Source organism: Kryptolebias marmoratus, linkage group LG11, assembly GCF_001649575.2.
Source record: "Kryptolebias marmoratus isolate JLee-2015 linkage group LG11, ASM164957v2, whole genome shotgun sequence".
In the NCBI taxonomy this organism is placed as follows: Eukaryota; Metazoa; Chordata; class Actinopteri; order Cyprinodontiformes; family Rivulidae; genus Kryptolebias; species Kryptolebias marmoratus.
Genome location: NC_051440.1, coordinates 18,156,702 through 18,173,684, shown reverse-complemented (window position 1 = coordinate 18,173,684; position 16,983 = coordinate 18,156,702). Strand labels below are relative to the sequence as shown.

The 16,983-nt window shown below is 43.1% G+C and overlaps 1 protein-coding gene and 1 non-coding gene across 2 annotated transcripts; both read left to right on the top strand.

The window, feature by feature from the left end:
* Positions 1 to 206: 206 nt before the first annotated feature.
* LOC112450746 lies at positions 207 to 325 on the top strand. Its single transcript, XR_003039426.1, has one exon. It is a non-coding gene; the product is annotated as a 5S ribosomal RNA (ribosomal RNA).
* A 2,155-nt stretch (positions 326 to 2,480) lies between these two features.
* On the top strand, positions 2,481 to 9,072 carry LOC108239991 (ubiquitin-conjugating enzyme E2 H-like). Its single transcript, XM_017423077.3, has 7 exons — positions 2,481 to 2,980; positions 5,446 to 5,522; positions 5,691 to 5,765; positions 5,868 to 5,907; positions 6,093 to 6,145; positions 7,227 to 7,355; positions 7,637 to 9,072. The coding sequence occupies exons 1-7, from the start codon at positions 2,928 to 2,930 to the stop codon at positions 7,759 to 7,761; spliced, it is 552 nt and encodes a 183-aa protein (XP_017278566.1). The 5' UTR covers positions 2,481 to 2,927; the 3' UTR covers positions 7,762 to 9,072.
* The last annotated feature ends 7,911 nt before the right edge of the window (positions 9,073 to 16,983 follow it).

Sequence of the window (16,983 nt, the reverse complement as noted above, 5' to 3'; positions counted from 1 at the left end):
TTTATAGAACAGACAGAAGAGAAGTCATTAAATTAAGCAAATTTTGAATTTAACGCATTATTGGGAAATGAACTACTTATATAGCGCCTTTTGAAGACAACCAGGCTACTCAAAGCCTAGAAGACTATTACATAAAACCCTATATTACCAAGCTGTCTGTGTGACATTTGTCACCTATAAATACTTTGTATCAGGTTATTTCTAACGCTTACGGCCACACCACCCTGAACACGCCTGATCTCGTTCGATCTCGGAAGCTAAGCAGGGTCGGGCCTGGTCAGTACTTGGATGGGAGACCGCCTGGGAATAGCAGGTGCTGTAAGCCTTTTCTTAACCACCTGGAAGCGACAGAGACATCACAACCACACCAGCGAATTAAAAATCGCAGTTTTGCATGAATACAGCATTCAGATGTTGACGTGGTAGTGCTGGTTGTTAAAGAGTCTCTGTCGCCCCCTGGTGGTGGCGCACAGATTACCCGACAACAAAGTTTCAGATTATATTTTATGCTACTGTTGTTTGCTCCACTATATTACCAAAAGTATTCACTCCTTCACACTCATATGGGCTTTAGAGACCTACCATTCTTAATCCACAGGGTTTAATATGATGTTGGTCCACCCTTTGCAGCTTTAACAGATTCAGCTCTTCTGAGAAGGTCTTCCACAGGTTCAGGACTTTGTTCCTCCTAGAAGCTCATCTCTGAGGACAGCTGATGTTGGACAGAAGTCCTGGCTCACAGTTTTTGCTCTGATTCATCCTAAAGGTGCTCTGTCAGGTTGAGGTCAGGACTCTGTGCAGGCCAGTCAAGTTCTTCCTCACCAAACTCGCTCGTCCATGTCTTTATGGACCTTGCTTTGTGCGCTGGTTGCTCAGTCATGTTGGAACAGGAACGGGGACTGTCCCCAAACTGTTGACTGTAATTGTCCAACATGTCTCAGTATGCTGAAGCATTAAGAGTCCTTTCACTGGAACTAAGCGGCCGAGCCCAGATGCAACCCCACACCATGATCCTCCCGCCACCAAACTTTACATTCAGCACAATGCAGTCAGGCAAGTGCCGTTGTCCTGGCAACCAGCAAACCCAGACTCATCCATCGGACTGGCAGACAGGGAAGCGTGATTCGTCCCTCCAGAGGATATGTCTCCACTGCACTAAATGTCCCGAATGCTTATATCTGTGATTTTTATATTTTTAGTGCATCTGGTTCTTTATTTATTTACTTTAAATGGTGAATTTTCTGTTTCTGCTTTGTTTAAAAAAAAACTCCCAACTCTGAATGTGGAGAAAAAAACTCCCAGCGTGTCTCGGACCGCAGCAGATGACAGCAAAAACACCAGATTTTATTTTTAGCTGGAAAAAACATTTTAATTACACGCTGCCTGATTGCTCAGCGCTGCTTCAGAGGTTTAACATGCTCTGCTAATTTGTTTGTTGTTTACTCTCTTCACCTGCAGTGAAGAAGAACACTTTCAAAATGATCATAAAGTTAAAAAAACGCCTCTAAATAATCCAATGTTTCTGCAGAACTGCTGTGCAGGACAATTAAAGCGGATCCTGAGAACTCGTGGAGTGTCATTTTGCTCTTCAGAAGTCATTTTCAGTGCAGACATCAAGTTTTGTGTATTGACTTTATTACCGCCCGCCTCCTAAAACAAAAGGTGATCATGTTTTTTTGTCTGTCGTGATAGTAAGATATACCTCAGGGACCAGTGGATGCAACGCAATAAAGATTTAGCTGCTAACTGACCGCACGAGACCCAGTCAGCCAGCTCTGCCTGTTGGCAAAATATCTTGAGAACCGCTGGATGAATTTCAATAAAACACTCAGGAAATAGTCCCTGGGTGTCCATCTACAACTTATTTAGTTTAGGAGACAGCTTCACTCCAGATGGCTGCCACAGCTAACCAACTTTAAGAAACAAAAACATATCTAACTCAGCCAGTTTTACAGATATTGAGCTAAAATTTGGTGTGGTAGTAGCTGGAAGTCTACTCCAACACATACTCAGAGGGCTACACATTATCCAGTATTTTATGCTTCAAACTTCACCATTAACGTTTGGAGTCAACCACGCTTGTCTGTTAGCAAAATATCTCATGAACCACTTGTTGGATTTGAATTAAACTCTCAGAAAGTAATAACTGGATGTATCTCTACAACTCATTCACATTTGGAGTCAACCCAATTCAAGATGGCTGCCACAGGAAACTGACCCTAGGAAACACTAAAGTGGCTCTAACTCAGCCAGTTTTACAGATGTTGAGCTAAAATTCGGTGTGGTAGTAGCTGAGACTTATCCTCAACTCTGAGCACCGTTACATCTGAATATCTCCGCGGTTATCAATGTGTAGGATAATAAAAAAAACTGACTTATTTAGCAACAAATGGAGCTTATGGGTCAGGTCGTGTCACGTGACCCAACTTGTGCCAGGACTCCGTATAAGGCAGTTTTGACATAGACCTAAACCGGATAGATCGCGCACGCGCTTCTTGCTCGAGCATCATCGGAAGACCTCCCGAAAAGAAGAGCCCCGAGGATGAATAAATGTTGATATATCGAGCCCTTTGTTTCCGCAGGAGTGACGGCAACAACCTCGCCGGAGTCCCCGGTTTGCTGGCGGTCCTCCGCGGTGTATTTCTGTGCTCGAGCCCCCTCCTCTGGTCGGTTCGGTCGCCGGAGGTTGATGTCACCGGCAGAGAGAGTCTTCAGGACAGGACACAACTAGGTGAAGCTGGTTCAGGGGAGGCTCTCCGGAGGAAAAAGTAGGCGATGTTGCAGCTAAGCTTTTGCTTGTGGACGTTGTGGGAAGGCTGCTGATACAGTCCGCTGGGCTTGTAGGTATTGTCAAGCTGAAAGGTTAAGGTAGCGTCATTATATTTCTTTTAGCTCACTTCTCTTTGAGGTACACACACAAAAAAAACATGTCGTCTCCAAGTCCGGGCAAGAGGCGAATGGATACCGACGTGGTGAAACTGTATCCTTTACGGCGCACAAACAAGCCGAAACAGTGAAATGACACATCTTTCAATGAAAAGAGTCAGCTGGTTTTATGGTGAATAATTACATAATTTGCTCCCGGTGGCCGCTGTGTTGTGCTGTGTAAAGTATGAACACTTTTAATTTTAACGCGTATGCTGTCTTACAGCGTGAGTTATTTAGCAGAAGGGTGAAAGCGAGCCATTAATTCAGCCTAATTCATCTGAACTCAACTTAGCATTAGCTTAGCCGTCGTCGCTCTGTTTGTATCGGTGGCGAATTAGCAACGGAAAATGCGGGCTCGCTCCGTATTAATCCGCCGGCGCACGACCCGGCTAGGAGGGCCGGCGCGCCGGCGAAGGAGGGGTTTGGTTTTCGGGACTTTTGCCGACACGTGCGCCGCCTCGGCGCGCCGGAGTGTAAATGGTGTGGACCCAGGCTACGATACAATGATGGCTGTTAACTCCTGTTAGCTTCGGGCGGTGTTAGCTCCGAGCTCGAAAGCGTTGAACCCGAGCAGCAAAATGTAACCCCCACCCCACACCGAATGACAACACGCTGCGAAGTACAAACAAGGGGCCGTTTACGTCGCGGAAGCGCCCTTTTGTAAAGACATAGGTGTTAATCGGTGATTTAGTAACGTTTAGCATGCTAGCCGTGTAGCATGCTACTGAACAATTAAGAGTCGATCTTCGATAAAATAAAGTCGATCCGCAACTGCGGCTCATTCGCCAATCAGAAGAGCAGATGATCGATAATCTGACCCCCTTTTCTGGGTTAATATCCTTAAACTCAAAGTTACCGAGCGACGTCCAGGTTAGGACGAATCTGAATTTGTTTTTATCGCAACAATTAAGTCACGGTTGGCGAATTACAGTGGAGGAACTGCACTTATAACCACAAACCCTGAAGCCTAATTTAATGTTTAATCCCTATTAAGTAGTCATATTAAAAGACTGAGCGTGGTGTTCTCTGGGATTATTTTTTGCTAACACCGGTATTCTTTGAGGGGTTAGCCATCCCACGTCTCGTTTCAGTAAAACAGTACTTTTATTTAAGCTTAACGCTGTGAAACAGCTGCTGAAGTTATTCGTTTTAATGCGTGAAAAGGTTTTTCTGTCAGCGCGAGCCCAACTGTTTTGTTTTTGTCCTGCAGCTCGTTGCTGCTCTCTGATTGGTCGGCTTGTTACCATCCGGAACACGGAGGAGGGGCGGGGCTTGACTCTCAGCTGATGGGGGACAACAAGCGAGCTGCCGGGACACATGTAGGCCTGGACAAGGCAGGGACAGGACAGGACAGGACACTGGTGTTGTTTTCAGCCCTGAAACAACCGTCTGACTGAACTAACAGCTGAATCATATTTGTCATTTCAAACATTTTAATCTGAAGAGCTTCTGAAGTGTTGGGTTGTGTAAATAAATCAAGGAAATTTGAGGTTTTTCACTAGCATAGGAAAAAAGGAGTGAAAATATTTCAGCACCTCAGTTAATTTCTATTTCTGATGGCTGTAACGTGGTTGTAAAACAATAATTGTTGGATTTAGCTTGAAACTTAAAACCATAATAGGTGTCAAAGTATGCAATTTCAATTGTTTTGATTGTAATCTTTAGTGGTGAAAACACTGAGCTTTTCTTGTGCAACTCCATCAGTCTGAAGGAGCTCTGCTGGAGTTTCTGCCTCATCCCTTGTAGGGGTGGGGGAGACATGTCTACATCTGTAAGAGGTTTTATTTATGGGACCTCTGCCTGAGATCACATTTAAAACTATTGCATCGTCGTTTGCTGCCAGTTTTTTATTGAGTGTTTGATTGTGTCGAGCTGCCTCGTGTTGTTAATATTCCAGCAGAAGACCAAGATGTCACCTCTGTGTGTTTATTATGTTGTTGGATCACAGATGACGTCAGGATTAAGATGACGGAAACAAGATGGCGCGCCTTGTTTTGTGGTTTCCGCGTTATCGTTTTCTGTTTTGTTAGCCTTTCTTTTACGTGTCGAGCTGAAGCAGTAGTTCAGAATAAACTCGCTCAACCTTTCTGCGCCGCGTTTAGACATCTGACTCATTCTCATGCTTATTTACTTCCTGTCCTACATCCTGTCACTGTTAAAGGTGGGATCTCACTGGACTGCGACCAGCGGGTGAAGCAAAAACTCTGTCTTGAAACGTTCACGGTTCGATATTAATTATTAAAAACTGGCCCAAATCCGCCTCTCTGCATTTCAAATGTGTGCTCAGGTGGATTAAATCTTAAACCTGCGAAGTAGCAGCAAAATAAAGAACCCCTTTTCTTTTTGCAAGCTGTGAAAGCAAAAACACGCCGTGAGATGCTACCTTAACCAACCAGAGCGCTTTTGTGTCATTAGTTTATGTCAGGCCGGGCAGGTGAAAGCCTAAATCAGTCATGTGTGAAATAAATGAAAGATTTATTGCTCGTTGAGCGCACCTTTTCCTTAACCTGCCGTCAGCATCGAGAGCAAACATGAAGTCACCATCCTGAGCGGACTGAACGAGTTTGTGGTGAAGTTCCACGGGCCGCCTGGAAGTAAGACCCTTTAACTTTGTTTCCCAGCATCTCGTCTGTTTCCTGTAAATATAACCAGCGTTGCATCAAAGTTAATGTTTAAAAATAACCCTCCCTCCTGCTGCATAACGTTCTGTTGACATATTTTAGGAACCGGTTTCATTAGACTTCGTGTAAACTGTGTTTCAGCGCCGTATGAAGGAGGTGTATGGAAAGTTCGGGTTGACCTACCAGATAAATACCCCTTCAAATCGCCATCAATAGGTACGAATGTTTGGAAAATTAAGCTTAAAATGCCTTTTAACAGCATGGATTAGTGTGGGGGTTAATCACGTAGAAATTACAACTTAAAATTTTTTTTTTCAGGATTCATGAACAAAATCTTTCATCCCAACATTGATGAAGCGTAAGTTGGAAAACTTTAGAAATCTGTGGTTCGGATGCAGTTTTACGCTCCTCATTTTCAGGGATTTAACACAATAAAGATCCTGTGTTTTTTAAGTAATAATCACCATTCAGGAACTCTCTCGTGATGTTTTGTCTTGTTCACTCTTATCTTTTTATTCGTTCACCATCTTGTATTTCTCTCAGGTCAGGAACGGTGTGTTTAGATGTCATCAACCAGACGTGGACGGCTCTTTACGGTACGTTATATTCGTGTCTTTGACAGTCGTCACAGAGCGAGCTGCTCAAACTGTACGTCTGCAGCTTGAATCGGCTCGAGCGACGGCTGCTGAACGGACTGATGAAGTCTCGATTTCGTGGTTCAAACGCACGGACTGTTTGTCTCCCTTGAATGCGTCACAGTTTTTTTTGAAGATAAGGGAAACATTTATCAGCAGAGTCCAGCTGTTGGTTTCCATTTAACTTCACGGGTAGATTTATTCAAAGCTTCTTGAATTTGGTCAGAGATAAAGAAGAAAGACAACTAAGGTATTTGTTTGAAATTCATACGGTGTTTTAGTTTTTCTTTTTTAGATAGTTTTAGTTTTAATGTGTGACACATCTGTGACAAACTGAACAAGGCCTCCACGTCGAAGAACAAAACGTCAGGATAAGTCTTACAGACATCAACACTCCAGCTGTTTGTAAACGGGCTCCGTCACCAGCTTTGGATCGTAGCTGCAGAAACTTGGAGAATTTGGTGTTTTTTTGTTGTTGCAGAAGGGGGGGCTGAGTCGCTTTCCATGCGCATTTTGAAAAAGCAAACTACAAAAGGCTGACATGTCAGAATGTATGCAGATGAGGAAGAAGGCGGATTAGATGTTTGAAAACCTTTTTAAATTGTCAAAAAAGGCAAATTTGCATCACTTCAACCCCAACCAGTTTCTCCAGCAAACATTCCTGTCTGTCGGTGCTCCAGTCACAACTTTTTACAAAGCTAGCAAAACTTAGGAGGACCTGATATCGTTTTTAAACTGATCTCAATTAAATTTATAGTTGATTTAATTTGCAAACCATAGCAGTTTTTTTATTTTTATTCACATTTGATACAGGGCTTTAGATCAGGAGCTTTATAAGTGATCCTTTCCAATAAAATGTTGTTGCCTGTCTGCAGACGATGGGAGAATCACAGAAAATAAAACTGAACAAACCTGATGCAAGTAGCCATACCCCGTTGGGTTTTATTGCTGAATGTTTTATCATCTTTAACGGAGCGTCACTCGAGCAGCCCCCAGTGTTTGTTTTCGTCTGCTGACCCGTCTTTCTCCTCACGTTTACCAGACCTCACCAACATATTCGAGTCGTTCCTCCCCCAGCTGCTCGCCTACCCCAACCCCATCGATCCCCTGAACGGTGACGCCGCCGCCATGTACCTGCATCGACCAGAGGACTACAAACACAAGATCAAAGGTAAAACGCCATGCCTCGGACCTAAATATGTCTGCACGATCACAAAAAAGCAATACCCCCTTTTTAAAAATAATGTAGATCATAGTTTCACACCATTTATTCCTTCATTCTTCCTATTTTAAGATGCAGACTCTTCTTCACCAGTGTCACGTGTAGTATCTGTGATCCTAGCTTTAGTTTAGTAATTTAAAGCATTTATTTTAATTCAGTGAATTCTGCTAAATGGGACTGTATGTGTTTGAAAAGAGACATAAACCAGTTAACTCTTGTGTTTCTTCCAGAATACATCCAGAAATACGCCACAGAGGAGGCTCTAAAGGAGCAGGAGGAGGGCGGGGGCGACTCCTCTTCCGAGAGCTCCATGTCGGACTTTTCGGAGGACGAGGCTCAGGACATGGAGTTGTAGTGAAGGAGGAGCCGCCTTCGCCTCGCAACGGACTAAAGAGCAGAAACTCAGTGCTATATTCGTATTTAAACAAGACAATTTTTTTACAGCAACACAAGGATTTTTATTGCTACACGAGGTTTTGCAGTACAGGGGAAAAAACAAAAACAACAACAACTTCTTTAGGAATTCATCACCATCGGCCGTTCCCGCTCTTCTTCACCCGGAGACTCTGCTTAGATCAGAACGACCTGCTTCATTATGTTTTTTATGGTTCTGTGTTTGACCGAGGCTGGACTGAGCTGTGAGACCGACACAGGAGGACGGTCACTCACCCATTGTTGCTACAGGTCACTTCTCTTTTTTTTTTTAGTTTTCTGTTTTCAGTTGACGTCTTTCAATCTCTGTCAGTTGTTCTCAACATCTGAGCAGCCTAAATGCATGAGGAAAGTCCCTGGTTTTCTTTTTTTTTTTTTTTTTTTCCACGCTGCCGCCACGAGGAGCTGCCGGAGCTGCCGTCACCTTCAGAGAGTCGAGGCGCCGAAGGCCACAGTGTGTGTTCAGCGTACAGACGCTCTAAGGACTGCGCTAACGGGACTGCAGACGCATCACACACACTGCCTGATCACTTCAGCCATGACAAGTCCCACAAATACCACGGTGTGTGTGTGTGAGTGTATGCATGATGACGTGTGTTGTGCTGGCCGCTGATGCTCAGCAGAAATCAGGAGAGAGGTTCATAAATCCCTCTGTTGTTCAGCACCCTCCTCCTCCTCCTCTCCGTTTTAGGAAAGTGTTTGCCATTCTCTGAGTATCTTTGTGTATCGTGGCATGACACAGGAGCAAAGTGTGTGTAGGCCTTAGTGGAGCTGTGTCGCTGTGGATGTGAGGAGGACGCCTGGCCGGGGTTCATCGTTTAAAACTTCGCCTCCTGCTTGTGTTGAACTATAATAGGTGTCTGACTTGCGTAGGGATAGTTAGTTTTTCTTTGCAGGTGGTTTAATTACTTGTATAACAATACACACACTTTTCCTGTAAAGATGTGAAGTTGTGCATCTTTATCTGTTGAATCCAATCCTCCAAAGATCCGGTGCTCCTCTGCACCTCCTCCTGTGATTGTGACCATCACTAACGATTACCTTCGTCGTTTTCTTTCAGCCGTTCATCGCGGTCGCGTTGTTTTCTCTTTACTGATGGCGTTTTGTTTTTATTTGTAATCCAAAATGGTGGGACCAAAATGAAACGGATCCGGGAAGGAAATTCTCCTCAGACTTAAGTTTGTGGCTAAAGAGATTTAAAAAAAAAAAAAAAAAAAAAAAACGAGGAGAAAAAGTTTAACAGTTTTGCCCGAGCAAAGGTCCGACCCTGTGGTCTCTGTCTGCTTCAGCTCAGGCCTCGTGTCTTCTGGCTGACCTGTTGCCCGACATAGTCCTGACAAAACACCAACCTTTAGTTGTGACGTTCTTGTAAAGATGCACTTCATGCATCGCAGAAACAGACAGAAGAGAACTGGATCTCCATTCGAAGGGGTCGGGGCTTCTCGCTCAGAGAGGAACTGATTAAAATCAAAAACTGAATCAGTAATCCCTTTAAAGAAAAGATCGGGCCGTCTTTAGTGGCGACCTGTGAGGAGGCGTTGACCTTCACGCAGACATTAAGATAATCTGATCAAACTTACGTGTTTTTTTGTTTTTGGGGACATAAAAATGTGTTAATTCGCCTTTTGTACCAAATATGCTGCGTGTTAATGTTGGTCTGAGAGCAACACCATGTCACAGTTTTCAAATGTAACAAAAACAAACCAAGTCCAGCATCGTTATCATCTGGATTTATCTTCTTCTTTTTTTTTTTTAAACACAGCACACACACAGACACACATATATTTGATGCCTATAATTTGAATGTTTTTATTTTAGTCTTTTAAGCCCTGTGTGCAGGATACAGATCAACATATCCCAGATTTTCTTTTTTTTTTTAAAGGCAAAAAAAGTCAATAAATGTGCTTCCCTTGTAACTTGAAGAAAGAAATAAATAACAAAAAAAACCATCCGTCGGTGTTGTTTTTGTTTACAAACGGAGCAGGAAGAGTTGATGTCTTACTTTAGTTGAGGTTAATTGTAAACAGACTTGGTTATCTCCTTTTAAAGTTACATTCATCCATCCAGGGACGCAGGGAGCTGCTGTCTCCACCCGTCACTGAGTGAGAGGCGGGGGGGACGTCTGGGACACGTCTCATGTCCATCACAGGGACGCGTAGAGACAACCGTTCAGTCTCACCCATGTCTACTACTAATTCCCCTAACATGCATGTTTCTGGTCTGTGGGAGAAAAGCCTTGTGTGCCGGGGAGGTGACCACTGCTCCGCCTCGTCACCCCAGATATGTACAAGTACACAACTTAGATTTAAACATGTGTACTTTAACACAATTAATCTCAACTACTGCACTGAAAAATAACTATGTTCTGATTAGGTCAGCCTTGAATAAGTGACTGAATCATGTTAATAAGACTGCTGCACATTCAGTGGGTGGGTACTCGGCTAAAGCTACATATTCTTTACATAGTCTTTTTTTAAACTACTTCTCAGTAGTTGGGTGTTTTTATTTCATGTTGGTGCATAAAATCACTGTTGGAGCCCGTTTACAGAAGGCTAAAGTTACTGAAGTGAAGAGATTTGGTTTGAATTAAAATACAGCTAACTTGAGTGTAAAACAGGAATATTTCCCTGTTTGGTTTTATCAATAAACTTGTTTTATTTTATTTTATTTTTTTTCTGTGTTGGCACTCCGTGATGTTCTGTTCTGCTCTCACAGGTTAAAACTGTCATGTTTTCATTCAATAAATCTGAGAAGTTTTAACATTTGCTTTGATTTGGGTCACAGCTTGTCATTATATAGGGGTGGAGGAGGGTCCTGAGTCCTGAAACTGGACTAGTAGAGTACCAATGATCTGGTTTGATAGATAGATAGATATAGATAGATGTTATTTTGGGTTAACAATTAGGTTAAGAATGATCAGAGCGTCTGTCTAATTTTGTCCACTAGATGGCAGCATTTAGATGTCAAGTTAAAGTCTGCTTTGTGTTCTTAAAATCTATCTATCTATCTATCTATCTATCTATCTATCTATCTATCTATCTATCTATCTATCTATCTATCTATCTATCTATCTATCTATCTATCTATCTATCTATCTATCTATCTATCTATCTATCTATCTATCTATCTATCTATCTATCTATCTATCTATCGCCACATGCCAATTAAAAAGAAAACTTTTTTTACGACTATAGGTTTTTAAATCTGCCACGTGTGTTGTTTCTTAATGTGTTTATTTTTGTTTTTATATAAAGGCCAGTTCTTAAAATTCCCAGGTATGATTAACAGACTTTACCTTCAAGTGTCCTGGACTCTAAAGCCTTTGAATAAAACAGCCACTGTTATTTGTTGGGTGGGAAATGCCTGACAATGAGGTGGGGGAGAATAAAAATGAGCTCATTTTTAATGTAAACACATTTTATGTTCTGCTTAAATTTAGGAACAAATTGCTGTCCGCTGGAAATTAAAAAGCTACGTTTGAGAGGAAATATACCAGTGTTTTATTTTCCTTCTTATTGAAGACCTTCTTGACCCAGCCTATATAAAGGGATGATGATAACTGAGTGATGCTCTGACTCAGACCAGGAGTATAATGATCCAATGAAATATTCATCGCTCTGCGCAGATTCTGGTTTCCAGTTGCACCATCAGTGTTTAATTTGGCTGCATGGCCACTCTCAGTAATTAGGATTTTATTCATTGGGCTTGTTTGCTTAAGACTTTAGATTCTTTCCCAAAAAATGTGCTTTCAACTCAACAAATATTAAGCTGTTTTGACCATCAGTTTTGTTAGTTTTAGTTCTGTTTTCAAGTCTTAATTTTAAATTTGGGTAAAATTGGTGTTTTAACACTGAGCACTGGGAGTTTTAACGTGTTGTGAGTGATTAAATGGTCACATCAATTAAAAAAGGGGATCAAACAGGAGTTAGAGTTATTCCAGAGTAACCCGAGAAGCAGCAGGAGAAGAGGAGGACGCGGGGAGCGATGAAGACTCTGCTGGCCGGCTGCGCCTTCTTCATAATGTATGGAGAGGAACAAAAGCAGCGCGGCTGGATTTCAACCTTAACTTTCAGAAAGCAGTAACCCAAACCCTCTGCTGCCCGACAACAGTGGATTCACATCAGCTGAAAGGATGATGCGTATTTTTCCACCTGCAATCTGTCTAATAATCGCCGACAGCAGGTAAACGAGCTCTGGAGGGACCTCCGTGAGCCCGTGTATAAAACAGGGAGCAGAGGAGGCCTTGAGGTGGGACAAACTTTTCCATCCGCGCAGGGATGAGAGAGAGGAGGTGCCGCGCCCGCTGGATGCTGGTGAGTTACCTGCAGCGTGAAGAAATGACCTCAAATCAAATATAACCTCGGATTGTTTAACTTTTACATCTCTTAATCAATTAGATTTTTATATTAACAGCGCATTTCTTGTGTTAAAAGTGTGCCAAAACTAACTGAAACAGCGTGACATTACCGACCTCAGCTCCTCGCGCGTCCTGCGCGTAAAAAGGCGCACCGGAAATGTGCCAGGCGGCCTGCCCGCGGAGACGGCAGCAGGAGAAGGAGGAGGGCGGCGTGGATTACTATACTGCCAGTGGGTTAAGATGCTTACCAACTAATTACCTGGCCACCAGAAAATCCCCTGCTGCACAGGCCAAACAAGCAGCGAGCCGCGATGGACGGAGAACTGGAGACATGAAGGGCCGGGGGACGGAAAACAAGACAAAAAGAAAGTAAATCAGGCTGTTTTTTCATTTGTGATGTGTTTTAAAGACTGCTTGGAGATATTTTACAGCTGGATACTTCTCAGTGGAGGAGCTTCTTTTCTGTAAAATGTTGACATGAAGAGTTGGAGTTGTCTTTCAAAGGTAGGAAGAGACGTTTTTAAATCAACACACACAGAGAAGAAAGAACTGAGTAACCAATGATGACTTTAAAAGTATTGTTTGTGTTTTTAAATTAGGACATTGCTTTTTGTTATTTTGAAAGTACGATGAAAGTAGTGGTAATGGATGAAGCTGTGTGAAAATCTAATTTATTTATTTATTTTAACCATGACTTTCAGCTTCATCACATTCAGATCCATGATCAGATTTTACACCAGCCGGAATATCAGGAGAGACTAAAAACTCTCAGCTTCATCAACAGAACCTTCAGGAGGTTGTGATTGATGCTCTGCTCCTCTCTCTCTCTCACACACACACACACACACACACACAGACACACACACACAGAAGCTTTTTACTCTATTGATCTTTCCCGGAAACGGGAAGACGAGCCCTGCTTTGGGACCCATTTGGTGCATCTCAAAAATCACTTAGCGCATCATTCCCTACAGCCAGAATCAATCTGAGCTGCGTACCTGCTCCTCCACCGTGTCCAGGGCGGCTCTCGTGGAGGCCAAAGTGCTCCGCAAAAAAACAGCCCAGCTCCGGTCTGTAAGTGGCGTTCGGCGTTTAAGCTAAAGATTTTCTAACAGAACGTGGGATAAACAGAGACACGAGCCTTCCTGAGCAGCAGCGGCAGATGGCACAGGTGGATTTATTCCTGAGAGGTGGAGATGAAGAAAGGACACCATCGATCCCACTTTGCATAATCCCGCAGAGGCTTCTCACACTCAAACACAAGAACTCCCAAAACTTAAAGGAGGTCATTTTTCGAAGGTCTGGGTAGAATTCACGTTCAGGTTTTGCTTTAGTGCGGGGCTTTATGTGCATCTCCTCCTGTTCTGTGTATGGCACTGGTAGAATTCACTGTCACAGCACACTATCAGTGAATTACCATAGGGCCATAAACAGAGTAGAGACAGAACCACCCTGTTCGCCTCCGTGTCCCCGACATGACACCGCCAACCAAACAGGTCCGATTCTCTTCGCTTATTTTGGCACTAGCACATTTTTGCTTTGTTTCTCTCTTTGAGCAATCATGTGTAGTGCCAACATGGGACAAGAGAGACACTCGGCTGTCCACTTGAAGGAGTCTGTCTGCTGCTGAATATTACGGTACCAATTCGTCTTCGAGGGGGGGAAACAAAGCGGAGTGGAAAGAGCGGGACCGGGAGGAGGAAGTGAGGACCTCATTAATAATGCTGTCCCTATCAGGTGTCGCAGGCTGCTTTGAGGATGGGTTCATCTCTGAGATGCCGCTCCATGTAACCCGAACCCCGGTCGGCACCCGGATCAGGTGGCGATGGGCTGGTGCACTCTCCCACAGTGTTTGGCAATGGTAGAACTCACTCTGGTGGGCTGGAAGGATCCGGTGGTTCTAGACTTGCCAACAACTGACTGAGAGCTTTGAACCACCAACACAGCAGGAGGGATCCAAACAGAAGAGGTTCGGAAACATGTGAAGTTGTCCCCGACGTTTGGCAGTCTGAGTGTTTGTAGAGCAGCTGAGTGTGAGTGACTGCAGGCGGAGCAGTGAGGGGTCAGAGTTCACCATCCCCCCCCTGAGCGTTCTTGCGGTCTCAGAACACCATTTTTAAAAATTATTCAACTACATTAAAAGAAAAAGAAGACTAAAACAGGAATTCATCACCAGTCCAGGGAGTCTGCAGCTTAGGAAAACAGTTCTCCTGTCCCGCCTCTCACCCGCCGCAGATGTGCGATCTCCCTCGAGTTTCCTTGGCCACGGTTAGCCGATCACGACTTTAAACCCTGTATGTAACTCGAGACCCCAGACACTGAAGGTATGAACCAAAGGAGACTTTGATTATCGGGCCACAGCACATAAATCCATTCACAGCCCATTAGGAGCCACGTTGATCAATAAATCAGTGATGCTCATGTGTTAAACCCAAAGAGGAACAGCCATATTTACACTTTAGGTGTTGGTGAGGAGAGCAGCGGCTCCATCCTGATTTTATTCAACCACAAAAGGAATAGACGGGAAATGATGTAAGTGCTGCAAACAATCAAAGCCCCCATCTCCTGTTTCTGATGTTTGTTTTTATAATCAGTGCTGCTAAAGTCGAGAGCTCCAACTAGGCTTTCATGACTGATTCATTTATGTTTCCTTTTCTTAAACCAGTTAAAATAAAACACAAACGTTGACAGAGATTATCATCCTGAAATCGTGGAAGTAAAGTTTGAGAATATATTCTGGTTTTACTAGTTATAATGGGAAATGCTGATAGTTACTGGGTACTAGTTGTACCTGGTACCTATGAGGTACATACCTGGTACTTATAAGTACCTCAGATATCAGGTACTCTGTGAATACAAGTCACTTTATATTACAGCCCAGTCTCTGTAGGTACTCTGTAACTACCAAGTACGCACCTAGCAGGTACCGTGTATTCACCAGGTATGTACCCAGTAAGTACTTTTATTACAATACCAACATTTTATCAGTATTCTGTGAGAAAAGTGATGCTTCACTTTTAGTTTAGAGCTGCGAACACTCAAACGTGTCCGAAACGCGCAAGGAAATTGTTTTAATGTTGAATTTAAATATTTTCCTTGATAAGTTTTTTTTTTTTTTTTTAAATTTCCTCATGTCGTTTAAGCCTTATGGCATATGAAAAATTATTTTGTTGTGAAAACAGGAGGAGAAAGGAGTAGGAACACAGCTTAGAAAAAGGTGGATAAAAGAAGAGCATCGTATTTGTTAATTTTGCACCGACTTACAGGTTAATCTTTTGTATCTCAGTGATCTTTATACTTGTTTTAAGCTTCAGGAAACAGCTGATTTTTTTACTCGTACTGCATGCTGCTGCAGGTTCTGATCCACCTGCTGTCTTACAGCCAAATAATCTGTGAAATTTGCCCAAAGTTCACTGAGAAACCTGCGACATCAGCAAAGTTTACATGCATCAACCATGAACTGAACGAATGTACAAGGATGCTGAAGTGAGACTGTGTGGGATATTTAAGCAGAGTCAGTATCTCACCTGCAGTAGCTTAAGGAATCAAGCTAAAAGCTACCGCTAACAGAGCCTATTCAAGAGCATCATCTAAAACAAACTCAAAGCTTTCCTGGCAGTTTGTTTATGTAAATAAAATGTAATAAAATAATTTTACTCCATATCACTTTTGCTCAAGAGGTTTGTTCATTTTGTCCCATTTTCTGTGTGGTAGTAGCTGAGAGTCATCCTCAACACATACTCTGAGCGCTAACAGATATCTCACAATGTGCTTGGTCGAACTGTGAAAAAACATTGTGAAATTGTGACTTTTTTATGACAATATGTAATTTTAACATGTTGTGTGATGTTGGTGTGTTCTGTGCACCATCTGAGCCTCAATAAACTCACACTCAAACTCACAATTTTTGTCATTTCAAAAAAAAATTGAGGAGTCCCGCAAAAAACACAGAACCGTTTAAAGGCAGATTAGTTTGTTTTTTTAAAGTAAAAGAGGAAACTTGTGTTACATGTTCAGAAATGGCCAGGAGTGACTTTTTAAACACACAAATAAAGTCCTAAAACGCACCAAATGGAAGGAACCAGTTCCTCCAAACAGACAGCTTCTTTAATACATTACAACAGATCAGCTACACGTCACATGTACTAAAGAACAAAACTTATTACCGGCAGCACTGAGAGCAATAAGCAGCTGATGTATGTTCATCGTGTTTCAGTGTGGACGCTGTGAGAGTCCATTATAGCTGCCTGCAGAGGATGTGAGGTTAAGTGGTGCCAGCAGAGAGGAGGAGGAGGGAGGCCGACACGCTGACAGCTGGTACGAGTGATTAGACCCTGTAGTGATGCAGCGAAGACATCAAAGCTCTTTAGGGAGAATCCCTAAATGGGAGGAGGCAGGGACGCACGCAAACCGACCAAATCCTGAAACTTCCTGGTCGCTGAAACTGCCCACAAACTGAGCTTACTGGTCCAGCAGCGAGCAGGCTGCACAGACCATCTGTCCTCCTCAGATGCATCACCAACCGATGGATTATCAGCAGCTCTCACACACACACACACACACACACACACACACACACACACACACACACATTTTCTGACTCTGAGGTAGTGGTAACACAAGAAAATGAGTGACATCATTAGATTAGACTGGGTGTGGAAGTTAATGGATCTCCTCATTAATCCCATCCACTGATGGCTGTTTAATTGCTGTTGTCTCAGCCGTTCTCTTGTTCTGTTTGTCATCGTGTTTGTTGCATTAAAGGTTTATGATGCTAATCTCAACGTC

Coding starts and splice junctions, on each gene's coding strand:
- LOC108239991 (XM_017423077.3), top strand. CDS start 2,928: ATGTCGTCTCCAAGTCCGGGCAAGAGGCGAATGGATACCGACGTGGTG. Junction 5,523..5,690: donor GTTCCACGGGCCGCCTGGAA/GTAAGACCCTTT, acceptor ACTGTGTTTCAG/CGCCGTATGAAGGAGGTGTA. Junction 5,766..5,867: donor CTTCAAATCGCCATCAATAG/GTACGAATGTTT, acceptor TTTTTTTTTCAG/GATTCATGAACAAAATCTTT.